The sequence below is a fragment of the Diorhabda sublineata genome, chromosome 9 (assembly GCF_026230105.1).
Source record: "Diorhabda sublineata isolate icDioSubl1.1 chromosome 9, icDioSubl1.1, whole genome shotgun sequence".
Classification (NCBI taxonomy): Eukaryota; Metazoa; Arthropoda; class Insecta; order Coleoptera; family Chrysomelidae; genus Diorhabda; species Diorhabda sublineata.
The window spans coordinates 3,638,331-3,665,237 of record NC_079482.1 but is presented as its reverse complement, the minus strand read 5'-3'; the positions used below and the strand labels follow the sequence as shown (position 1 = coordinate 3,665,237).

The window sequence follows — 26,907 nt, the reverse complement described above, 5'->3', positions numbered from 1 at the left end:
ATTCAATACTTGTTTTATTTACCATAATTCGATACACCGTTTTCAGTAAACAAAAGGTTTGCTCTTGGTAGCTGCACTGGCAGAACTAGTTCAGGAAGTGTACACTAAAGCGTTCTTTGTAGCAGAACCAGCGCTAGGTCTAGAGTCAGTTCAGCCAATGCAATGCAATAAGTGTAATCTGGAAACGGTGGCACTACATCTTCGTCATCGGTCGAATGTAAAATATCAAAAAGTACTAAATCGTTTTCCATTATTGTTATACTACAAGGCCTGATCACATCAAATAACCTCAAATGCTCCATTGCTCTATGCACTATATCGTTCTTTGTATCCGATGGAAATAATTCTATACACTCATGAACTGGCCTGCACTGGTCCAGTTCCAGTGCAGCTACCAAGAGCAAACCTTATGAAATCAGACTGATGACAAATTTCTTCTTAGGGTATGTTCTGTGGTGCAGAATAAAATATGGAAGTTTCAGAAACGGGCTTGTGACAGGATAAATTTTTGGGATTAGGGATATAGGATAATGTGGTATCGACTGAGGTAATTGGAGCGTAAAGAATTACTCCATGAACTAAACGGCTTTTTGTAATAGATTTTTTATTCTTTTAAGTAAATGATGGTTTTGCTGCAGATGTCTTATTTCCTGTTGCCAGCCATTTGGGCTCAAAACATTTTAAAGCAAATGTTATACTTAATGCTACAGGTGTTTTGTTTCGGTTTTCCCTTATACCAGAATTTACGAGACTTCTCACCCTTCATTATTCCATCCCTACCGCAACTTTTACACAATAGAAAAAAAAATCTGCAGTGGTTTAGTCATAAACAACCATAAAAGTGAAAATATTGAAGATTTAGTTATGTGTTAATATTTTTATGCTGTTCAAATAAAACTTGTTTTCAATTTTAGTGCCTCTAATACTTAATAATAATTATCCTCTAAGACAGTGGTCGACAGTGTGGTTAGCTCGCGTTGATGCTCAGCGGGTTGATAACACTGAGTGTCTGGAAACGCTGCAGCCGGTTAGTCATTGCCGGAATTACACGGCTTTGTTATGCCGACTGTTATATTCACGCGTGTAGCCAGAGTGAGGTTATGTCTGTGCCGTATGTGTTTAATTCACGTGTACACTGTTCAGCTTTTTGCTAATACAGTGATGCGAAGAGTTGAAGCTATGAGTTCTGATTTAGTTTCACAGCTTAAAACTGATTTTGATCGTTGTAGTTATTTTTCCTTACAACTTAACGAAGTTGGCTACTTTTGTAAGAATGGTGGTTGAAGATTTTGAAACAAAAGAGCTGGTAAAGGTTGTGCCGCTTACTGGGCACACAAATGATATATTTTTAGCATTTAAAAGGCTCGTAGAATGTGAAAACACTCTTGTGAAGAAGTTGGTGGCACTAGCTACGGATGGAGCTCCCGCAATGGTAGGCTTGAAGAAAGGATTTATTGTCTTGTGTCGTTAAGACAGTAACATACCGAAATTTTTGTCTTACCATTGCATCATTCACCAGCAGCCACTGTGTGGAAAGTTCTTAAATATGAACAATGTCATGAAAACAGTTGTCAAAATAGTAAATAAAATTAAAGCACATGCACTTCAAAAACGACTGTTCAGAGAACTAATTGAAGAGTTATAATGCCAGTATGATGATCTGTTGCTTCGTACACAAGTTCGTTGGTTTAGTAGAGGCAGAGTTATGCAACGTTTCAAAGAGTTGCTACTTGCACTGGTGAAATTCTTGAAATATCATGGTAAGCATCTCACCGAACTGGAAGATCCCACATGGCTTCAAGATTTATTCTTTCTTACTGATATAACTGAAAAGTTGAATGGCTTAAATTTGCACATCGGTGGAATGATTTCAGATGTAACATCATTTTCAAAAAAGCTCGAGCTGTGGGAGATCGTTGACAAACAAAATCCTCCACAACACCCCAACAATAACCAAGAATACGTGGCAATTCTTCCAGACTTAAGACAATAATTTGATCAACGATTTCAAGATTCTAAAAGCATATTGATTGTGGCACAGTTCGTCAACTCTCCTTTTGTAAAGATCGATGCAGAAGATTTTTTCAGCTTGTGTTGTAAAACATTTTGGTGAAGATCAGGCTGCCGTTGAAATAGAATTTGTTGATTTTCAGAATCACCTGTAACTAAAATCCTTCTCTACCACTGGAACTAACTGCCTAACCTCTAGTCCCCAAAGAAAAGTATCCAATTGTGGTTCAAGTTGCATTAAAATTGAAAGCTATAGAAACAGACTGATGGACATTTGGACAACTGCATCAGAGTGGCGGCTACAACATAATCTTCAAACTTCAAGAACATACTTGATGGCCAAAAAGATTCCTCTCCTTTCATTGTAATGAACATTTAAACTTTTTTTTGTTACACTCCCTTTATATTTTGATTAATACTAGAAATAAACTGATTTAAATTCCTTTTTGTGCACTTTCTTTGGCCCAATATTCCCAGGTAGTTTACTAACAGGTTTATAAATGCTAGGATGGTTTACTAACTCGAAAGTTTGGCGACCACTGCTCTACAAGTATCATCAAATAGTTTATATATGAATATAGAAGTAAAAAAAGCACTAGAAGATAATTTTTTGGATATAATTCCGTTAATCCATTGTAAAAATCTCTCGGTACGACAATGGCAATGGTTTTTCACATAAAAATATTCAAAATTGTAACGATTTTTGATTTACGGCGGTATAACGAAAATATTTAAAAATGTACTTTATTGAAATAATTTCACTTCGAACATAAATCATAAATTACGATCTTCCTAACTATATAATATTATAAAACAGCTGCTATTTGAAAACGATTCCTAACCAAATATAATCATAGTGTATTATTAATTTTAACACGTTAACTGCCAGCTACGAAATGTACAACATAATTTATCTCCCCCCAAGGAAATTTTTTTCTAATAATTCTCATACATTTTCTATACTTGTCAGTGATAACTTTGCATATAAATAAGTATTTTTAAAGATTCAGTGCGATTAAATAAAATTGTGAAAATTAGTTTGGCAATCAACGTGTTAATAAGCTAAAAAAGAAAATAAATTTAGCGAATCTTATTTAACAACACGAATACCTTCAACACTCAATAAGTCGCGTGACTGAAACATAGATGGCGCTTAATTTAAACGTGATCGTACAGACACCGATGGCCGCGAACGTTCTGGTCGTCCAATTGAGGTGGTTACTCCAAAAAAACAACTAAAAAGTCCACAAATTGGTAATATCGAATCATAAACTAAAAACGATCATCATCTGAGTGGACTGCAGCCGGTGAATCACGTCCCAAGCGTCCAAAGGCACACCAGTCAGCTGGGAAGGTTATGGCTTCAGAATTTTGGGATGCGCATGGAATATTGTTCATCGACCAATTCCAAAATGGAGATAGTCCATGTTGGATCGTTCGAATTCAAAAATCAAGAAAAACAGCTTCATATGTCGAAGACAAAACCACTGTTTTACCAAGACAATGGCACCGATTAACAAGACGATGGCTAAATTTAACGAATTGATGCCGCATCCACCGTATAGTCCAGATCTGTCCCCCAGTGATTACTGGCTATTCGCTGATCTCAAAAAAATGCTCGCCGGTAAGAAATTTAGCTCAAATGAAGAAGCAATTGGTAAAACTGAAGCCTATATCGAGAAAAACGACAAATCCTTCTACGAGCACGGCATCGAGAAGTTAGAGAAGCGTTGATTGATAACATTGATGAATAGAATCGATTTTTGTCAAAAAATGTGTTTTTCTTTGTTAGTCACAAGACTTATTGAGTTCAAACATCATTATTCTAGTATCATCATAGCTGAAATAATAAACACTAACTATATGGTTATCAATTAATTTTGTATATATATATATATATATATATAAAACATATTGTCAAAAATTCTTACCGACAGAATAGTAAGAGTTAAAAATTTGAGTCGATAAATATCTGCAAATAAAATATATTTACACACTATTTATATACGTTTGGTTTTTTAGTCCTCTAAGGCCAACTTGTACACAATGATTGTTACAATCAAATATCAAGACATATTCTAAGAACCAAATACCTCGACAAACAACTTTTTGTACAATTTTGATAAATCACCTAGTGTACAATAAGAAATAGAAACTCGGGTTAACTTGAGTCCATACTATGTCGATCGACACCATTCGACTTAATCGAACAAGTGTGGACGTGTCGACTGACTTTGTCCAGCAGGTTACCAACTGTGGCAATGATAATTGCAGTTGTAACCGCCCCAGCACCTTCTTTATCACTCATGTTTTTTATTATAAGTGAATTGAAAGTACTAGCTGATGAGGATAATGACATGTAATAAATTGGTGTCATTACAGATGAGGAAGGTGCATTATGCATGTTTTGCAATGGTCATTTCAAGGACGACACAAATGGTGAACTATGGGTCCAGTATGTAACAGTTGGGCACACAAAAAGACGCCTACGTCAGCGATTTTTATCGCTAATTTGTGCTTTGAAGTTTTAAAATAAAGGTGTAAATTAACATTTGACTTCTGTTACACAATATTTTGGTCCTGGCCCAAATTCCAATCACCTTAGTTCGGAATGACAAATTTCCACTTTTGAGTCCCATATTCGGACCTTCTCCCCTTGTATCAATCAAATATTCCACTATGAAATCTATTGCTTAATGTCATCATCAAGCATTATTAAAAAAGTGATTTCAAAAAAAAAAATTATTGCCCACACAATCTTGAAACCAAACAATTATAATTTATCTAGAAACTAAATTTTAGTACATAAATGTACGAATAAAGAAGTTACAACAAAGATATATTTATATTTCGGATAAAATAAAACCAACCGGTAGCCTAATTTATTACAAATAATTAAAAATGAGTGGGATATCACTCTTTAACCCTTTCAGTCCCAATTTTTGACCCAGGCTGTGCCCTACTTGTATATTCTACTTACAAAATGTCGAGGCAAGTCCAAAAAATGCTTACAGAAAATATTTGGTGCACGTCAAGAATTTTTTTTTATAAAATTCGTTATAGAAAAGTAACATAAGTCAAAATTCCATATAATTACTTGAAACCAACCTAAAACCGTTACAGAATTATGTGGAAAAGCGACATTACTATAAATTTCACCAGTCGCCGCTAGGAGGTGCAAGTATCGTTTGTTCATTTCAGTAGTCAATCTTTTCATTTCATAGAAAAGTGACAGTTGTGATATTAGGTTTGTTCTTAGTAGCTGCACTGGCAGAACTAGTTCACTAAAGCGTTCTTTCTAGCAGAACCAGCGCTAGTGTCGCTGTTCTTAGTAGTAGTGCAAGAGAACTAGTTCACCCAGTTCACTGTACTGCTTGTACTGGGTCTAGACAGTGCAATAAGTGTAATTTGGAAACAGTGGCACTACATTTTCGTCATCGGACGAATGTAAAATATCAAGAAGTGCTAAATCGTTTTCCATTATTGTTTATACTTAATCACATCAAATAACCTCAAATACAACAATCAACAAATGCTCCATTGCTCTCTGCTCTATATCGTTCTTTATAACCGATAGAATAGTACAATTCCAGGAAAATATGTCCTAAAGTTAGCAGGAACCATTCGAGAGACTGATGTCAGCTAAGATTTTTTACTGTAAAACTTATTAACGAATCACTTTTTGCAGCAGTTGATAATTCAATAATTACCAGAAAAACGTGCCAAAATAATTATAGACATAAAAAGAAAACGAGACGAATCTCGTGTGTAATCAGTTTGGTATGTATGCAATTTCTTGGAAAGACCCTAAAAATGTCACATTACAGTCTAATTATAAGAGATGAAATAACTGAAGTGTACAGAAAGATAAATAGGTGGTGGAAAAGTTTTTTTTTATCTGCTGTTGATGACTTTTTTTTCAACGGACCCACTAGAAGAAGGTATCATCGCTATATGTATATGTATTTGTTCAATATACCCAGTGAGAAATGTCCCTGGTTCCAAAAGACCCCCCTTTGAAAAAAAAATTAATAATTTGATACCTCTTTAGTTTCGTTCTTGTTTATTTGAATAGCCTATCATGAGAAAACATCATTTGAACCAAATAAACAAATTGGTACTGAAAGAGTTAAGTAGAATTTCCCTTTACACCTAAGAGGAATCAACCCCATAAAGTAGATATTGCTCGAGAGCATAAAGAATAATCATTACAAATATAATGTTCAAGAACAAAAAGAAAATAATTTTAAAAAAAAAATTGATAATAATGAAAAACGAAGAGAAATGGTCTAAATAATACAGTGTTAAAGATACTGGTATTATGAAAAGTGTAGGTGAAACCATGGCAAACTTAATTCATATTCAATACAAAAATTAGAATAGTTTTACAAAAAATTTCCGGATTATGTATCTTTTGTCAAGTATATTGATATTTTCATGGTACAATTCCTTAATCAAATCAAAATTGTATGGGGAATTTACACAGACAGAAAAAAATTGAATTAAACATTATAAAAACAAATAAAAATAGAAAAATATTATATTCAAATAGATGTTAAAATTACTTGATAAGTTAAATGGTGGTGTTGCTGGTTTTTCTGCAATTAGGGCAAGTCTGTTGGTTAAGAAACCACACATCTATGCATTTTTTATGAAAAGCATGGCGACAAGGAAGTGTTGTAACATTGGTTCTCAATCCATCCAAGCAAATGGAACACTGTTCTACAGTTCTTCTTTTGTGTTTTCTGAAAAATATTGTTTATTTAGATAAGTTATGATATATACAATTTTATTTACCTTACTTGATTTGTCTCGTAAAAATTTTCTACTTACTTGAAATATTTGAAATTACTTATTTGAGCAAACATATGAATTTTAAATATCTATGATAGTGGCTAATTGAAATATCAACTTATTTGTTTTGATTGATTATTCTAGATTTAAATAGATACAAAAAATGATCATTAAATTACTGGTTTTAATTCTGGAATAGTCGGGTAATTGTCATCGATTTTTTGGAAAATAAAGACACAAAATTGCAAACATTTTTCAGAGAAAATTTTGTAGATTGAATATATAAACCGAAACATGCTTTTGAACAAAAATAGGTAATTAGTTAATTTAAATAATTTTTTCAATATTCAGAGAAATCTAATATCAAAAAAATTATTACAATCAGAAAATAGTACAAAACATAATACAAATGTTATGTTTTTGCTTTTATTTTAATTTTTAGAGAAAATAATGAAACAGCATAATAAATCCAAATATATTTTTAATTTAATTTTTTTCTAATGTTAAAATATCGAACAATTTGGTACATGATCTTTAATATCTTGTAGATATTAATGACTTTAGTAAAAATATTTTAAAAAAATCATTGTTAATTGTATATAAAACTTGTATATTTTGGGTTCAAAATATATCATACAACGTAAAAATATTAATGAATAAACAATAATTATTAATTAGTTACCTTTCTTCATCGGTTTTAGACTGTACTGGTATTGTGTCATACCCATACGGGAAAGAGTTCTTGGAACTACTATTAATATATTTCTCTTGTCTATTTTTCGAATTCCACCATGAGTATGCTATAGTCCCTACAGCTACTACCAGCATTACTCCAAAAACTAATGGTGAACCATATTGTAAAGCCATCTTGTAAAAATATACGAATGAATTTAGTTCTCAAATTATATTCTGTCTATTTTTTTGACAATCAAGTTATTTTTAGCAAAATTACTTACTTAATCAAGAAAACTTTACAACGAGTATATGATAAAAACAAGAAATTGAACTTAAAATTGTATATAATACAGTTCAAAGCTATTAGCTGCGGGATTTACAGAAAAGTAAATAAAGAACAAAAATCTCATCAGCTGTCATTGACATTTATTCTTGTTTGTTGATTCCTATTTTGAGTGGTTAGAAAATAGTTGGCGCATGCCCAATCTAAGATTATCATAAAAAGCTAGTTTGTTTGTTGAGTTCCCAAGTTCACAAATTAATTTAGAAAAATAATTCTATGATAAATCTCAAAACTTATAGAAAATATACAAAAAAAGAAATTTGAACTGATAAAAAAATTTCAATCATATCTTATTATGTGGTGGGTAGCGGTGCATAACATTAAATCTAGATCTAACACTGAAAACGTAGTAGTGTAATCGTTAGGGTAATATATGATATATTTCTATGGTCCCACATAACATGAATTTAGACATACAAAATAAGTGTGGTTACTGTGGTTAATTGTTGATAAATAATTTGTGCTTATTGTTTGAGGCAGTGAAATTCAATAATTCAAGGTATTTATAATAAAAATTATCAACATGCAACGCGAACGAAGAACAAATGCCGGTAATCGTATGGCCAAACTTTTAGATGACGAAGAGGAATGCCAAGACGATTTTTATAAACAAAATTATGGAGGCTTTCAAGAAACAGCATCCGATAATGAATACGAGTAAGTACGTATAACGTGTAGCAAACGAAATATATAAACTTTTCATCTATTTAGAGCCGAAGAAGAAGGTGAAGATGTAGTTGATTCAGATTTCAGTATAGATGAAAACGATGAACCAGTTTCTGACACCGAGGGAGATGAAAACCAAAAAAAGAAACGTAGACTTGTAACCAAAGCATATAAGGTAATAATGATATATTTCTAGGCATAAAAATGTATTGGGTAGATATGTGAGTTAAAAATATTTTTTTTGTTATGATTTGTGATTTTTAAGATTTTATTTGATGGCATAGGACTTTTTGCTAGCTCATTTTTATTTACTCATAAATAAAAATGTAAAACCCTTAAAGATTAAAAGTTTTTTATGTAAGTTTTATTTTAAAAAACTTAACACACTGTTTAAACTACAACTACACCATCACTCACAATTATACCATCTGCCACGCATTTCCATAACCAAGTTATCATCTTCAGAGACTGAAGGTAAACAGTTTACTAATTAGTCTTTTAAATTCTTTTGAAAATACTTAGGAGTAAATATTACTACTTGATATTTGAAAACCATAATCAAAAGGGTTAAAATAATTAGTGATTCATTATAAAATCGATTTTTCTTTATTTAACACGTTGTCACATACTGAACTCACTATTAACACTACAACTACACCAAGAATCAGTCAGTAAACTCTCAGTCTCTGAAGACGATAACTTGGTTATCAAAAAAGACATCAGACAGTGTAATTGTGAGTGTTGGTGTAGTGGTAGTCTAAACAGTGTATTCAGAAAAACAAATAATGGAATATAAATTCGAACATCTTTAAAAAAGCTAACAAATTTTTAAATATTAATAAATTATTTCAAACCAAATGTTTCCATAATTAAAATTTAATCAAAAATCTTTGTTCATTTTCATTGATGTTTTCTTTCATTTCTGTGTCGGCTGAATCTCATCACTCAGTGCTTGTGTCACTTGTATTTTTTTGAATTTTAGCCATGCTAATTTGGCATTCAGGTTTTAAAAATTTGATGTTATTGACCACAAAGGTCAGTTTTCCACTTTTATCTACGGATAATCAATTAATTTGTAATTTATTACTTTAATTAGAAAAAAATTAATTATTGCTTTTCAAACAATGCAATGAAATTTTTTAAAAAATAATTATTTTTCATATTAGATTTTTGCAAAAAAATTCGTTTTATTCCCTATCGATATTTTATGTTTTAGACATAAATTGGTACATAAAATTTTAAAAGCAATATTAGTATTACAAATAATGCTAGGGAAAATATTCTCCTTGATGAAAATATTCTCAAGAATATTCTTCTAAAGAAGATTTTTACTTCTCAAATATTGGTTTTGTTTTCAGGAACCAATACCGAAAAATGAAAAACCTACACTTCCAAAACCTCCAACAACATCTACTAAAATTCGACATTCTTCTACAGTTAATGAATCATTTGGTAAGAACTTTTCAATTACTCTAAAAAATTGTTTTTATTATTAAAATTCTAGGTAGAAAGTCTGTGAGAAAATCCACTTTAGCAAGAACAGCTGAAACAGCTCAGAGAGTGAAAGTAAGAGATTTAGAACAAAGGAGGAAAGTTAGAAGGCAAGCGGTGGACAAATGGGTACCTACCCAAGCAGAACTGTTAGAGGAGGCCAAAATTACTGAACAAGAAAATTTGAAATCTCTAGGTAAAACAATTCTCGCATTGAAAATAGTTATAAATTTGGGTCAACTTTGTAGAGAGATATCAAAAAATGGAGAATGAAAAAAAGGCTAGAAGACCTTTGAAAAAACATTGTTCAGGCCCTATGATTCAATACAGATCTACTAGAATGCCCATTATAGAAGAACCTGAAATGAATGATTCAAATAGGTAGGTACATACACTTGATGGCCAAAAATTTAGATTTTTCAGTGTATGTGATATAAAGCCTCGGCCCTTATGTATCCATACTTTCGTAAATTCAACTTTCTGACTTTGGTATTTTAATATCACTTTTAAATTGCTGCGTTTTTCCTATATGCAGTTGTTCGATTGAAAATTGAATCATATATTTCACATTTTCCAATATTGTATGATTATTTTTTATTTTTATTATATATTTTCTATAATTTCTAGTGATATCAAGCACGAAATGGAGGAACAGAAGTATTGTGAAAGGACATTTATTACAATACTGAATGATCCGCATGATGTTATTTTTAAAAAAGTTTTCAATGTTAAACCGCCACCTTTGTTACCCAAGAAACTAAAATGTGCTGTGACTGGGTATGTATAATTAATCTTCTCATCACTAACTTCATTTGATACATATATTAAATTGTGGGGGCCATTTTGAAGTGCAGGTTTGGACCCTGCTCCTAATTTGTTCCTAATTTTTTACTTGATAATTGATTTTGTTTCTCCAGCCGCTCATTACAAATGTGTGATTCTATCCCGTAATTTTTATATATTTTGTTGCTTTAAGGTGTCTTTCTCAAAAATTCCAAAACTCACCCCTACATGTTGAACTCACATTATTGCTTTGCAAAATGACGAGTGTAAGTTTGACAAAAGTGGTAGTTTTTAGAATTACTTGATAAAGATATTTTATAGCAACTATATAGCAACAAAATATGCCGAAGAGCAACTAATTCTATTTTAGAGATAAAGCTGCCACAGGTTAATATTACAGTAGCAAGGGTAGTTTTGATTGGCAGCAAAACTTCTGGAATAATCCATATTAGACCATCTTGAAGCAACAAATTAGCAAGCAAAATATGTCGTAAGTCTGCCTAGTAAATTATTTCCGCCATCAGGATCTCAAACAGTGGCTGCTGTAGCTTAATACCACAGGAGTAAGCAATGGGTTTGGTAGATAGGGAATTTTTTGAGTTTTTTTAATTACAGATTCGAGATATCATACTGTAACTGAATACTGCAAGTAGTCGTGATTGTGAGTTTGACTTTGCTACCAGAGACAATAGTTGGTTGGAATGGAGAAACTTCTGTTAAATTCCTAATAATTAATCTATAGTGTTCCAAAAATGGATGTACTGTTATTTAGATTCAATACTATAGCTAGTTTTGACATTAACAACTCTCCTACCAGTTCAGAGGTTCCAAATCTGAACTGCCTTCAAGATGTAGATATTAGAGGACACTTTTTTCCTCGCATATGCAAACGTCAATTCAAGGTTAACCTAATCTTATCAGATGCTTCTTTAGGTGGCAGTGTTTCGTAAACAAACTGGCTAGTAAGGCTGTGTAACTTTAATATTCAAATACTATCTAGATCTAGTGATATCATAGCTTCTAGGAAACTTTTTAGAATCATTAAGTCCGGATAGGCAGAATTCATATTTTCCTATTTCTTTTTTCTTCTGAAAACCTTTTTCCTACACCATAAAAAAGGTTTAGGATTAATAAATCTTTGATCCCAGATTGATGAGGAAACCAGATAAATGAATTTTATTATTCTTGTCTAGTCCATCAAGTTTTATTGACAGTTTTGAGTTATTCATGCGAGCTTTATGCTATGGTAGCTGATTAACTATTAGAATGAATCATTATATTATAATTCCAGTTACTTTTTTTCTGAAAACCATTTTTCTACACCACAGAGAGGTTCTAGGTTAATAGAAGTCGTTTGAACTTCTTAACTTCATATCCTTTGATTCTAGAATAAATAGGAACCCAAATAAAGTCATTCTCATTATTCCTACCTATTACATCAAGTTTTTTTGTCAGTATGAATCGTTGTCAAATTTTAATTTCCAGTTTAAGCTCACCTGTCTTTAAGCTGGAAGCATACTTTAAAATAAGGAGTGATTTGGTCAGGTTTGTGATGGTATTGGATATTTTTGAGATTTTCAATGAAATCCATATGTTTTTCAAATTAAATTTTGAGAATAGGATATTATTAATGGATTTATTTTGCTACTTTGTTTTTAAAAAAATAAGTATTTCAATATTTGCCATCTTCTATTCATTATAATTTATCTCTTTCAGTAAACCAGCTCATTATGTGGATCCAGTCACTCGTGTTCCTTACCACAATAGTACCTGTTTGAAAATTATCAAAATGGCATATTACGACTATTTGCAAAATAACGGAGATAAAAATAATCCAATGGTAGCGAATTTCTTGAAATGGTTGTCCCAGAATTATAAAAGATTGAGAAGAGAGATGGTTATTAATGAACAGAAATTTTCCTTTCAGTAGTACACTATTTTTTTTATTTATTATTAACAGAAATTTTTTTGCAGACTCTCATAAGAACATTAAATATTTCTGATATAAAAAAATTGACCATTGTAATTAAGAAATCCTTCCCATTTTGAATTTTTGACACTAAATTTTTTATATCGATCGAGGGATCAGTTTTCTTTCTTTTAGGATAAGAGGATAACAGGGTATAAAAAAATAACTCATTATTAACACTTATTAGATATTTATTGAATTTGTGCACAAATAATACATACCATAATCTCAATATATTCTGAATAAACTCAAAGTAGAGTTAATTTCAAAAGTACAACATATAATAATAACATTAAATATTATTAATATGACACATAAATTACCTTAAAATAATAACTATTTATATATTTATTTCATTATAGGTAATATAAGCTACCTCTTTTTTTTTTAACGAAATAATGCCTTTTGAAAAACCTCTGTCTCGAAAGAAAAGGAGTTTAATTGAAATAATATTCTATATAATTGTCTAACTTGAGTACAACTGTATCGTTGACTATACCAACAATTCAGAAGCCGAGAACCGAATGGATGGCTAGAGAATCTGAATGAATCTTAATGAAGAGATTCATAACCATATCGTCCAAGAAGTTAGAGATAATCTTGTGTTGACAAGAAACGACATCAAACTGATAATCGATCTTATCAAATTCAATTTAATTGATGCTGAGAACTGAATGGATGGCTAAATAATCTGATGGGAGTCTCAATGAAGAAACACTCCAGGCCTGAGACAATCTAAAAGCTTCGTAATCATATTATCTAAGAAATTTGAGGTATTCTTGTAATGACCAGAAACGACATCGAACTGATGATTGGTCTTATCAAATACCACCTTGAGAAAATAGGCATGGCAGAGGACGAAAACTGCAGATTATGCCTGTCCTGTAAGTCATGATTTGAATTTGAAGCAAAAGACAGGATAAATAAATAATTAGAAGGATTCTTTTGAAATATTGTTGCATAGTCGGTTTAGAGTTTATTTTTTATATTTTTATTTATAGAAAGTGTGTTTAAAAGTATTCTATTAAACTCCAATTCCTCATATTTCTATTCTAAGTACAAAATAAAAGTATAGAGATTACTTTTTTGTTTAATAAACGTCCCAAAGATATTAACAAATTGCACATGGCTCAATATATCTTTATTGCACTCGTTTGATTCAGATCGAGAGTATTTTTTAAAATTAAAACGAAAAATTATTGCTTTTTTTTATTTAATACAAATATCCTGGACGGAAGCCAACTTATTTCCATATTAAAATTGATCTTAGATATCAGATCTAACTGTAAATTTAATTTCGAGATGCGAACAGAATAGTCAAATTTATATGAAAAAATAAACAAATTAAAATAATATTTTTTGGTGAATTTTGTTCACCCAAAAAAACAAAAATTTCTATAAAATTCATTATCAGTTAAAAATACAAACATGGTTTAACCGCTTGTATACCACTATCTCATATTCGATACAAGCATTAAAAAATTGTGGTATAAATATAAATATTAAAAATTGGTGTTTTCTGATACAACGGATTACAAGAGTTCCACATCTGTCAGTATAACATAAATTTTTTGTATTTTTTTACAGTTGAAGAAATGATGAAGGAAAAATATAACCCTGTTCCTCTTCATGCAAGCAATGATAGTTGCTTTAAGGATAGTGATGATATGTATTGACTCTGATTATGATCCAGAATCTAATGAATCAAAGTTATTTAATAATGAAAATGAATCTCCTAATGATAGAGACGAAGAAAATGTAAAAGAAAGAAATAATGATGCAAAAGAAAGTAAAATTATCATTTGAATAGGAAGTAAAGGAGGAAGATAGCTCCAGGGAGATGTGAGATGAGACAATTTCTAAATTTATGTTTGTATTTGTCCATTTTTAGTTTATCACGAACCATGAACAAATGAAAGGACAGTATTGGGTTCCATATGTCCCAATACCGTACATATTGGGTTCAAGCAACGAAGATGGCACAAATTGCTGATAACCTGAATTGTAACAGATGAAAATGAATCTTCATAAGAACGACAATTCTAAAACTAATCCAAATAATGTGGATCGACTTTTTAAAATAAGATCTTTGATGGAATCCTTATTGAGAAATATCAGAGCCAAACTGATGCAACAAGTTTTATATATTGATGAACTGATTTTCTCCTTCAATGGGATAGTCCGACCCCAACAAAACATAAATGGGGATATAAAATTTATGTGTTATGTGATGCCACTGGTCTAATTCATAATTTTGAAATTTACACCGGAAAAAGTTCAAATGTAGTCCTAAATATCAATAAGTTTGTTCCACCCAATAACAATTATCTGATATTTTTTGATAAGTGGTTTTCTCAACAAAATTATTTGTTCAGGCTACACAAATGAGGAGTTTTTGATTTACAGTTCAAACAAAGAGGTTTCCTGGTCTTACTTCAATAGATGACAAAAAAAGAGACGTTGTTCCTGTGAAGAAAATGAAGCAACAATTAAAAGTGTTAAACTTAAAAATAGAAAGATTTGACACAAAATAAAAAGTTATATCTACATCAGTTGTCCTAATATTGTAACAACTTATAATAAATATATGGAAGGAGTGGATGTAGTAGAACATCAAACATATCACACCAAGTGAATGATGGGTCGTACCAATTCAAGCTTCTAATGAAAGAGGTGAAGAAAATGAAGATGGAGATATAAAAAATAGAAAATGAATGGAAACAACTAAAGGAGAAAGATTCTCTAACCTAACTTAACTTAACCAACATTAATTTAATCAATTTAACCCATAAAAATGTTTTAACGAGGACTGAGTGACCAAAATATGAAACCCGTCATGTAAAACAAGAAAGAAGTACGTAGCGGAGACTTTAAGTGAAAATTTGAACGTAGAAAATATAATTGGTCACTTGGAGGATATAATTTTTGGAAATTCTTCGATAGAGGTTACAACTTTTTGGTTACCTTGACTTTGAAATAAAACTAGAAATTGTTATAGATAAAAAATTTTTGAAAATATCTTTGCTATCTATTGGAACTAATATTATGTCCTTTTTTATCACATAGTTGCAAATTATTATTCATAACAAAAAAAAATTTGTGTAAATATTTTCTTTGTTGAGTTTGTTGCCAAAATTTTTTCCGATGAGCCATGTGGTATATAAGAGGTTAAAAACACCGTATTTAAAGACTATAACTAAAATTTGACTATTCATTTTGTATTTTTTTTTAAATGAAACTAAACTTATCACTCTGTTTATTGCAACAATTCGGCTAAAATGACCTTGAGCCCCCAAACAAGTTTCGCTTATATCTAATAAAACAAAATAATAAAGAATTTCATACATTTTCATACATATAAATATATATATATATATATATAAAAAGGGTAATATTTTGATCATTTTTTCAAAGAATTATCAAGAATAAATATCAGTTAACTAAAAGGCACTTTTTAAAATCTCCATACTATGAAGATTTATATTTAAAAATGATTTTTTTTTGAAAAAAAAAAAATAGTTAACTCTAAATTATTCTCAATAAGCCTAATAAAATTATTAAATCTATTTTTAAGTCACTTAATTACCTACCTTACCACTTTAGTCGAGATGCAAACCCTGTAATATCGACGGATATAATTTAATAATCAAATACAAAGTGAATATGTTCGTACAAATTTAAATATCCACCAGTACTTCCTATAAACAAATAAATATTACTAAGATTATAATTTTCTTGGTATCTACGAATATTATAAAACTGACAACAACGTAAAATATACTTGGATATTATACAGACATGTTAAAATTGATCACTCTGTATTTTGATTAACGAAACAGTACACTTCCAACAGTCCCGTTGATCCGGATGTTTTGATAAATTTTAATTTTCATCATTCTCACCTTCAAGTAAGTTTATGAAGTACAGGGCGTTAAAGTTGATAAAATACCAAAATATTTTTAAATTATCCATTCAATATTTTTTAGGAAAAGTGTTTTTGTATTATTTTTCAGACTTTCAGATTCGTTTATTTGTTTTTGAATTTCTTATCATCTCCGTCTTCATGTGAGCTTATGAAGTACGAGACGTTAAAGTTGAAAAACAAACATATTTTCAAACTTATCGGAAATATAAAATCGCTTTTCCTCCCAGTGAGATTTATTTTAAAATCATTACTAAAATTAGTGTTTTTGGGCTATTTTCTGGAGTATAATTCGCAACCAAAAAAATCCAATTTCTACTAATTGAGGTTTCGTAATAGGTTCCTTGCAGTGGTCGGTAATTTGGGTATTTAACATATTTAAAAATTTTAATAATAACACGTGACAAAAAACATGTTTCTATTGGTTACTGCGGTTGTGACGTAGAAAGTAAGTAAACGTAGTCGCCGCGTGTCGCCTTTCAAACGCCATTCTGTTGTAAAGAGTGGAGGTAATTGGTTGTTTAGTGCGATTTGTCTTGTTGTAAGGGTTTAAAAAACTATTCTAATTGAAATGATGACCGAAATAGTATTTATCGAGGCAAGATCGAACAATCTACCTAAAATAGATGCATTCATGGTTGCTACGTTCTTTTCTAATAATCAATTATTCACTTTGGCTGAAATACGTGGAGTAAAAGCAGATTAGGAAGTACTACAAATTGGACTTTCTCATAGTAACGTCATTATCATCACATTTGTCCGATTGAACTTTTTTTTGTATTATGTTAGTTTCCACATCATATAATTTTCCTAACTACATTAAAAAATAACAATAAGTTAACATTTTTTAAATACCAATAGATAAAACTTACATTGAAATGGTCTTCAGAAACATATACTGGGCTGCCAGCTTTGAGGCTTGCATAATCCCTTCTTTTATATCTTGAAACCATTGTTTTCGTCGCTTTTCCTTTCGAGGAAAACTTTATTTGGTGTTTTAATACCAACTCCATTTAAACTGTATTTAGTTCTAACCTCACTTAAGTCTGTTTACTTACTTTCTACGTCATACAACGTCACACTCAGTCATGTGACAGGAAATGCGTTTTGGCGCGTCATTTAGGTATTTAAATTAATTTTTTTTTATTAACTAATGATGAAGAACGATATACTAAACGTAATTAAGGTATAAAAAAGTTTGCAAGGGCCCTATTATTCATTTTGTGATTAATAGAATTTTTTAGTGGGGATTTTTGATAGGGGCTTTTGGGAGATGAATTTTTGAGAGTACACACTGGTACATGGAAGTTATTTTAAGAAGATTCTGAACTTTTCCAGTTCCATTCAATTTTTAAATGTTTTCATTTTGTACTTCTTACTATTCTGGTCTTATATATAGCGGGATGTGGAATTTGTACTAATCTAATTTGAAAGAAGAAGAAGAATATCCGACGAATTTATGTAGCCAGCGTCTGGACTAACTTGTATTTAGAAAGAAACAAAATTCTTATGTGTATTGCCTGTCCAAGAAAATTTAATAAGTACAAATATATATAAAAAAAAAACAACGATCAAAGTGGGGAGATTATTTTCTCGACAGGGAATATGCGTCCACTTTTTTGTGCGTTCCAATAAAAATAATCAATTTCAAGTTTTTTTGTTTTACATATTCCACCACCGATATTTTAAGCAGCGACAAGATGTCAAGCAACACTGACTCATGCTGCAAGATATATAGCAAACAGATTTTTAACTAAATCCTAAAATAGAATTTTCTAGTCTCAATTTGACATCTATCAATATTTTTTTCAAGAAAAAAACAAACTTTTCATCGATTATTATTATAGGAAATTTTTCTAAAAATATTGTTGGCACTCTCGAAAATGGTTTGTACTTCGCAGAACAGTCTAAGAATTTTTTGATACGCACTTCAATTATTTATAATCAAAAATCAAGAGTATTATGCCCCCAGGTGATTTGAGAGGCAATACTGCAAATAATTCAAAAAAAGTTGATTATTTGTTAGATATCAAAACTTTTTGCATAACCCTCGTATCTTATTGCTCCTATAAAACTAAAATTGCCGATTAAAAAAAAACGACAGAATATTGCGCCAAATTACCACCATTTTACATCAAAAATATATTTAATTTGATTTTACGAATTAAAATATTTTTAATGGTACAGGAGTTTCAAAAGGGCACTTCAAATTGGGATTTTTTACTCATCAAATATACCAATAAACAATAAGTGACGGATGGAGGTCACCACAAATCTTATTTTTATAATTTTCACTTTAAACAGTATTTTTCAAACTACACCTCTCAAATATTGAACCTCCAATCGTTTGTTGGTTTAGATTGAACCATGGTTTTTCGGAAAAATTTAAAAAAAATTGCTTCGAGTCAAAAGCTTGACCATTATGTGACCCCATATCGTCGTAAGTCTATACAAATTATGGTCAAATGCAATTGAATGAACTCTGAATTGCTACTACAACCACAATATTTTCCAGATACGAACCACAGCGACTACCAGGTGTCTTTAGACCAGAAAAAAATCTCCGAATAACAGCTATTGAACCTTAAATCGTCTGTTGGTTTAGACCGAACCTGATTTTTGTTCTAACAACGAAAAAAAAATTGTCGAAGGAAAATTTTGACTATTATACAAGCCCATATCGATCAAGATAATGTGCCATGTCATAAGTCGATACAAACTTTAGTTAAATTTAATTAAATGAACTCTGAATTGGAACTTCAACCACCATATTTTACAGATTCGTCCCCCAGCGACCACCAGTTGTCTTTTGATCAGAAAAAAATTCTCCAAATGACAGCTATTGAATCTTTAATCGTCTATTGGTTTAGACTGAACCTGAGTTTTTTCAAACAATGGAAAAAAAATTGTCGAAGCAGATTTTTGACTACTATACGATCCCAAGATAATGTACCGTTTCATAAGTCGATACAAACGATGGTCCAATACAATTAAATAAACTCTGAATTGCAACTGCAACCACCGTATTCTCCTGATTCGTTCCCCAGTGACTACCCGTTGTTTTAAGACCTGAAAAAATTGCTTCAAGGGAAGAAATATTGAAGAAATCAGAAAAGTAGTTCTGAAATAGAAGCCAATTAAAATTCGGTCTATAAAAATGACATGAAAAAGTTGGAAAAGCTTTGGAATAATTTTACCACTATAAAAAAAACTTGATGAACGTAGCTAAATTTAGCTAAAAAACTTATTGATTGATTACTAATCAATTATTTGTATTTGATTGGATATTTGTGACAGAATTTGTTTAAATACTTTGGCTATTAACAAAAAAAATGAACAGGATAGGACCTTTTATTTTATTTGGTAACAGACTTCTTAAGAAAATGTTTTAAACTATTAAATTGTTTAGAATTATGAATTTAAAGTTTTATTATTGAAAATAAAATTTTCTGTGTCACTATCAACAAATTATCATTTGGTTTGTGAAAATTTTCATTAAATTACTTTTACAGGGTAGACCACTGAAGTTTAAAAAATGTACAGTATCATGATAATAAAATATCTCAAAAAAATATTTGTAAGTTTGTTGTGTAGCGTTGTAAACACAACATAATGAAATGATCAAATATTTTCACAATTTGAGTATACTGCAGTTAATCGAAATGATTTAGAGAAAATTTTTGTTGTATACATTTTGTACAACAAGAAAATGAGATTTCAATTAAATGGGTACCACTAGTACGCAAGGATTTTATTAAATGTTATTTAATGTGATTTATTACTATCTTTCACAAATGAAAACATCTTTTTCCATTTACTCTTTAATAAGATTTTGCATCATTATTGTAGTGATTTTTGTTTTTTACTCTTGACAACGTTGGTGATGTACAAAACGTTACAAAATAAACGAAATTGAATATACCATCAACTAAGGTGGTTGGAAAATGTGAGAAGGAAAAGTGAGGAAAAAATAATAAATATATAGAAATAAGAAACTACACGAGGTGCTACCTCAAGAAAATATTAAAAGAAATTGAGTTAATTTTGGAGGAAAGACCTGAATGAAAAAGAAACTTAACGTATTACATCCTTAAGAGTAGAAAGACAATAATTAAATAAGTTAAATTTAGAAGCGCAAATTGTACGCCTCAAGATATTAGATAAATTGTCACCTGCTGCAACTATCAACAGGGAATGGATATTCCACTGCATATTTTAATCGATTTAAACCAACATAATATAATATAGAGCACACCTTTTATGCCTGTTAACGAAGGCTGAGCAACCAAGCAATAAATTGGAAATTTACTATCACCAGAAATCATCTTTCATAAAATGGCAGTTAGTAAGAAAGCCTGGAACATTCTATCTAATTTGGTGACAAAGATAACTCAAAAACAGACAGATCTAATAGATACACCAACATAAGTTTGAACAGTATGATGTAATACCTTCTGGTGGTTTCGTTATATTATTTGATAAGTAGTACGAGGGGTTTTAGGAGTTAAAAATCCCACATAACCTCACAATTCCACCTCCTTTTGAAGAGTATCGAGCTTGTATAAGGTTCGCTGTGGCAAGTTGGGTTTGATTTAACAATCAATTTTTCGATATTGCAGTTTTATTAAAAAGTGCGTACCAAAAATATTATTTTAGACAAAGAAAAGATATTAGTAAATTACTTATTAAATTGGATAAATGCTATCCTCCCTACAAAGTGTAGGAAGCCAAAAATAAATCCAAAATTACAATTTATATTTCGTATGTGAGATTCGGAAAGCTAAGAGTATTTATTTCATAATAAATTTCAAAATTTGGATCTAATTTCGACAGTTAATACTTTGTTAAGTGCTTTTAAATTTAATTTTAATAGACATTAGACGGCAGCAATTGTATGATCATGGAAAGGGCATCATATTTATAGCAATTTATGAATGAAATTCTGTATTTTCAAAAATTGAATCGCAACAAACAAATTAAGAATATAAATAAACATTGCACGTGTACTCCTAAGACGTCACTCTACGAAAATTTTTGAATTTTGGTTTTCAAGCTAAATTTGTTCTACGATGTAACGACTGCAAGGTGTGTTCTTACCGAAGACCAATTTACAACCACTACTGCGCAGTCCCACTTTCCGCCATATTGGCTGTCATCAGCTGACTGATTCATATTTATTTACATTGAGTATATAGAGTGGTTATTAAAATTAAAATGCCTTCTTGTTCTGTACCTTCATGCACAAATAACAATACGAATTGTAGAGGTAAAGATATTAGTTTCAAACAAAAGATATAAGATTACTTAGCGAATGAAAAAAAGTTTGCGGAGAAAGACAACTTAACCTCCAACACGGTAAATGTTTACAAGTTGATTGTTTGAATAGTGAGAATATGCTCGAATCATTTTAAAAAAAGTTGCTAAGTGCAAAAGTCCGAGCACTTGATTGTTAGTGGAGATACAAATATCTATGTGTTATTCAAAGATGCAATGCCAATTGAGAATCTATCTAACAGTGAAAATAAAACGTGAGTGTAAAAAAATAGTAGAAATACTGTATCGCTATAAAATATCTGAGACTTTCAATGATGATAATCTAGAAATTGTTTATATTTTCCATGTATATGTATACCTTGGCGAATTTCAAAATAAAAACTATTACACGACATACACAGAATGAAAATGATTCTGTTCATTATGTAATCGATTTCAAAATATTTGACATCTGGCCTCATTTATGTTCAGAACTATAAACAATCCCTACAATGTCAACGAACTATCCTATAGCGATTTTTGAAAAAATTAGCACTTGAGTCTGAAGATTTCCAAAAAAATCTTAACGAGAAGCAGTTAAGTTAACTGAAATAAGAATAAATCAATCTGGAAATGAGGAAATTGATGTGTATTACAAAACATTTTTTCCGGATGAAAATTTAAAGAAAATTAATAGTTAGTTACCTAGTCTACACGACATCATTATCGGTTCGTATCGAAGTTTTCTGATTTTCTCAATTTCTATTTCTATACACAAAAAAAACAATAAAAAATATTTTTGTTTTTACTCAATTATCATATCTCGTAGTTTGAACCATTACACTACCAAAATATATTTAATTTGTGGGTAATTATTAAAAATATCCGAATTGAATTTCTTAATCGTCTCTCCTTTGAATTTATTTTTTTTTGTATAGTGACGGTTTTGGATTACATGTGCGACATTTAGTTGGCAACTGGTTTCTTATGTTTTAAGACGTCTCACTTTTGCTGCCGAAAATAAAACGTCGTTAATCTATATATTTAAAGGTACTTAACACACTCATTTAAGAATCTAGAAAGTTAGATTACAAATTAAAGAATTTGAATACAGTAAATATCAGCCAAATCACTTTATTTTCAAACAATCAAAAATTTCCTCTAACCTCACATATTTAATAAGCTTTAGCTGATACGACTGTATTTTTTTAAGTTAATTTTAGTATACAAAGATGACAAAAAAAAAGTGAATCGATGTTAGTGATGTAATTTGTTAGACATACCGCTACCCTTTTGAAGTTGGTCCGGCGCATCCGATATATTTTCGTTAGTCGAGGAATTTGGCGCAGAGGGGGTGTGTTTGTGTGTGACGAGAGGGTTAGCACTCCACAAAGCCTACGGTAGCCGGCCAACCGAGTTAACAAGAAAAGAAAAAGAAAAAAACAGTTTGTTAGTAATTTCGTAATAGCTGATCCACAACACAATTTATATCATATATTTATTCACACATTAGACACTCTACAAGAATAATCATTATTTAAGTATTTTTAGTTTCCGTTGGGTTAAATCAGTGGCGTAGCTAAATGATTTTATTTTGGTTATGGACTACTGAAACACACTGTGTACTCTATCACTTCACCAACACTCATAATTACATTGTCTGCTCACTTCCAGTGTCTGAAGATGATAACTTAATTAAAGAAACGCGAGGCAGACAGTGTAATTGTGAGTGTTGGTGTAGTGTTAGGTCAAATAGTGCATTTCAGTGTGAATACCACTAACGACTCGATAAATTTTAACGTAGAGGTCGAATTTGAATTTTAAATTAACATTAATGAACGTGAAAATGCGAACCCTATCTTCAACCCTCTTCGAATGATAATTACAACCCCCAATTTATAAATGGGAAAGGTTTGTGATATATTGTTTGAAATATATCTTCATTCTCTATTCAAAAATGGTAGTTTTCAAGTTTATTGCAACGATTAAGATGAAATTATTATAGAAATTCTTTATAACATTAAAAAAATTGCATCAGCACGACTTGAACCTGGGACCACCAGCATGTGAACCTCGTACTTTAGACAATACACAACGGAGACCTTAATAATACGTTTTTTACGTACCACTTCTTAAAGTATGTTTCCTTAAGTACTGAATTAAAGTTTTACGCTCTCGTAAGTGTGTTTAAAGTACGCACGGTTGTAGAAAAAATATTTTAAAGAGTTTAGTTGTAAAAATTTGTTAGAATAACGTAAATGTATGAAATAACAGTTTTAGAAATGATTGATTACGAAAATAACAGGCAGTAACTTGCCTATCGATAGAATGATCAGCGCAATCAACTGAACTTACACTATTAGACTTTTTGATTTGACTTAAGAGAACGAATAGAACAAAATTTTTTTATATGACTGAATTCGGAGACGAATTGGGAATATGCATTACTACTTAATGAAGAAGACTACAAAAGGGCTTATGAGGGTTTATATAGTAAAAAGTATAATTTCAAACAAGTGCTTGTTTATATTTTATTCATCTAATCAGGTATCTTGTATTTCTAACACGGCAACAATTAAACAAATTTGTGAAATGTTATTAAATTTGACACTTGTCACAAAACCTAACGAACACATGGGTGTCAAACACAAGGTGCTTAATAAATTGGAAAGCAGCAGTTTTATTTAAGATTAGGATGTTGCCAAGACGTTACTGGTGAACATCTACTTCAATGACATCCGTAGTGTTCTACATTTGTAGTTTTTGAATAAATTCTATTAATTTTTTTTAAATTTTCTGTTCATTTTCGGAGACTAATATAAATTAAACTTCTTATAATGTTTCCTCTAGAAGATAGTACAAGAATCTACCTAAATACATCAGTAATGACGATCTATTATTCTTTCCAGCTCGTCCTTTTAGCCCAATTCACATTATTCCAGTTCAACGTTGGAATACTATCAAAATAATGTAAACCTAGACTGGACAGTACTATTCCAGTGATCAATTCTGTCCAGTTGATAGGAATGATGGTCTATTATTCATTCCTTTCGCCCATTCCAGTCCAACGTTGAAATACTACTAGAATAATGTATACCTAGACTGGACAGTACTATTCCAGTGATCAATTCTGTCCAGTTGATAGGAATGATGGTCTATTATTCATTCCAGGTCGTCCTTTTAGCCCAATTCGTATTACTCCAGTCTGACGTTGGATTGCTACTAGAATAATGCAAATCTAGACTGTACAGTACTATTCCAGTGATCAATTCTGTCCAGTTGATAGGAATAACGGTCTATTATTCATTCCAGGTCTCCCATTCCAGTCCAACGTTGGAATATTACTAGAATAATGTAAACCTAGACTGTACAGTACTATTCCAGTGATCAATTCTGTCCAGTTAATAGGAATGATGGTCTATTATTCATTCCAGGTCTCCCATTCTAGTCCAACGTTGGAATATTACTAGAATAATGTAAACCTAGACTGTACAGTACTATTCCAGTGATCAACTATGTTTAGTTGACTGGAAAGACAGTCTATTATTCTTTCCAGCTCGTCCTTTTAGCCCAATTCACATTATTCCAGTTCAACGTTGGAATACTATCAAAATAATGTAAACCTAGACTGGACAGTACTATTCCAGTGATCAATTCTGTCCAGTTGATAGGAATGATGGTCTATTATTCATTCCAGGTCGCCCATTCCAGTCCAACGTTGAAATACTACTAGAATAATGTATACCTAGACTGGACAGTACTATTCCAGTGATTAATTATGTCCAGTTGACTGAAATGACAGTCTATTATTCTATCCAGCTCGTCCTTTTAGCCCAATTCGTATTATTCCAGTCTGACGTTGGATTGCTACTAGAATAATGCAAATCTAGACTGTACAGTACTATTCCAGTGATCAATTCTGTCCAGTTGATAGGAATAACGGTCTATTATTCATTCCAGGTCTCCCATTCCAGTCCAACGTTGGAATATTACTAAAATAATGTAAACCTAGACTGTACAGTACTATTCCAGTGATCAACTATGTTTAGTTGACTGGAAAGACAGTCTATTATTCTTTCCAGCTCGTCCTTTTAGCCCAATTCACATTATTCCAGTTCAACGTTGGAATACTATCAAAATAATGTAAACCTAGACTGGACAGTACTATTCCAGTGATCAACTATGTTTAGTTGACTGGAAAGACAGTCTATTATTCTTTCCAGCTCGTCCTTTTAGCCCAATTCACATTATTCCAGTTCAACGTTGGAATACTATCAAAATAATGTAAACCTAGACTGGACAGTACTATTCCAGTGATCAATTCTGTCCAGTTGATAGGAATGATGGTCTATTATTCATTCCTTTCGCCCATTCCAGTCCAACGTTGAAATACTACTAGAATAATGTATACCTAGACTGGACAGTACTATTCCAGTGATTAATTATGTCCAGTTGACTGAAATGACAGTCTATTATTCTTTCCAGCTCGTCCTTTTAGCCCAATTCGTATTATTCCAGTCTGACGTTGGATTGCTACTAGAATAATGCAAATCTAGACTGTACAGTACTATTCCAGTGATCAATTCTGTCCAGTTGATAGGAATAACGGTCTATTATTCATTCCAGGTCTCCCATTCCAGTCCAACGTTGGAATATTACTAAAATAATGCAAATCTAGACTGTACAGTACTATTCCAGTGATCAATTCTGTCCAGTTGATAGGAATAACGGTCTATTATTCATTCCAGGTCTCCCATTCCAGTCCAACGTTGGAATATTACTAAAATAATGTAAACCTAGACTGTACAGTACTATTCCAGTGATCAACTATGTTTAGTTGACTGGAAAGACAGTCTATTATTCTTTCCAGCTCGTCCTTTTAGCCCAATTCACATTATTCCAGTTCAACGTTGGAATACTATCAAAATAATGTAAACCTAGACTGGACAGTACTATTCCAGTGATCAATTCTGTCCAGTTGATAGGAATGATGGTCTATTA

The 26,907-nt window shown here is 31.1% G+C and overlaps 2 protein-coding genes across 3 annotated transcripts in view; one reads left to right on the top strand and one right to left on the bottom strand.

The window, feature by feature from the left end:
- The first annotated feature begins 8,176 nt into the window (after positions 1-8,176).
- LOC130449075 (vacuolar protein sorting-associated protein 72 homolog) lies at positions 8,177-13,127 on the top strand. Its single transcript, XM_056786734.1, has 7 exons — positions 8,177-8,479; positions 8,534-8,663; positions 9,847-9,940; positions 9,993-10,175; positions 10,228-10,360; positions 10,607-10,756; positions 12,479-13,127. The coding sequence occupies exons 1-7, from the start codon at positions 8,346-8,348 to the stop codon at positions 12,690-12,692; spliced, it is 1,038 nt and encodes a 345-aa protein (XP_056642712.1). The 5' UTR covers positions 8,177-8,345; the 3' UTR covers positions 12,693-13,127.
- The window catches only part of LOC130449076 (protein held out wings), a 188,793-nt gene continuing 174,790 nt past the window's right edge, over positions 12,905-26,907 (bottom strand). For both annotated transcript variants that reach the window (XM_056786736.1, XM_056786735.1), the window contains exon 8: positions 12,905-23,301. The gene's annotated coding sequence lies outside the window, so the exon portion shown is untranslated. The remainder of the gene's footprint in view (positions 23,302-26,907) is intronic.

Excerpts from the sequence above, each read along its gene's own strand:
- LOC130449075 (XM_056786734.1), top strand. The coding sequence starts at position 8,346 with ATGCAACGCGAACGAAGAACAAATGCCGGTAATCGTATGGCCAAACTT. Across the intron at positions 8,664-9,846 it reads TTGTAACCAAAGCATATAAG|GAACCAATACCGAAAAATGA; the intron begins GTAATAATGATA and ends TTTTGTTTTCAG. Across the intron at positions 10,361-10,606 it reads GAAATGAATGATTCAAATAG|TGATATCAAGCACGAAATGG; the intron begins GTAGGTACATAC and ends TATAATTTCTAG.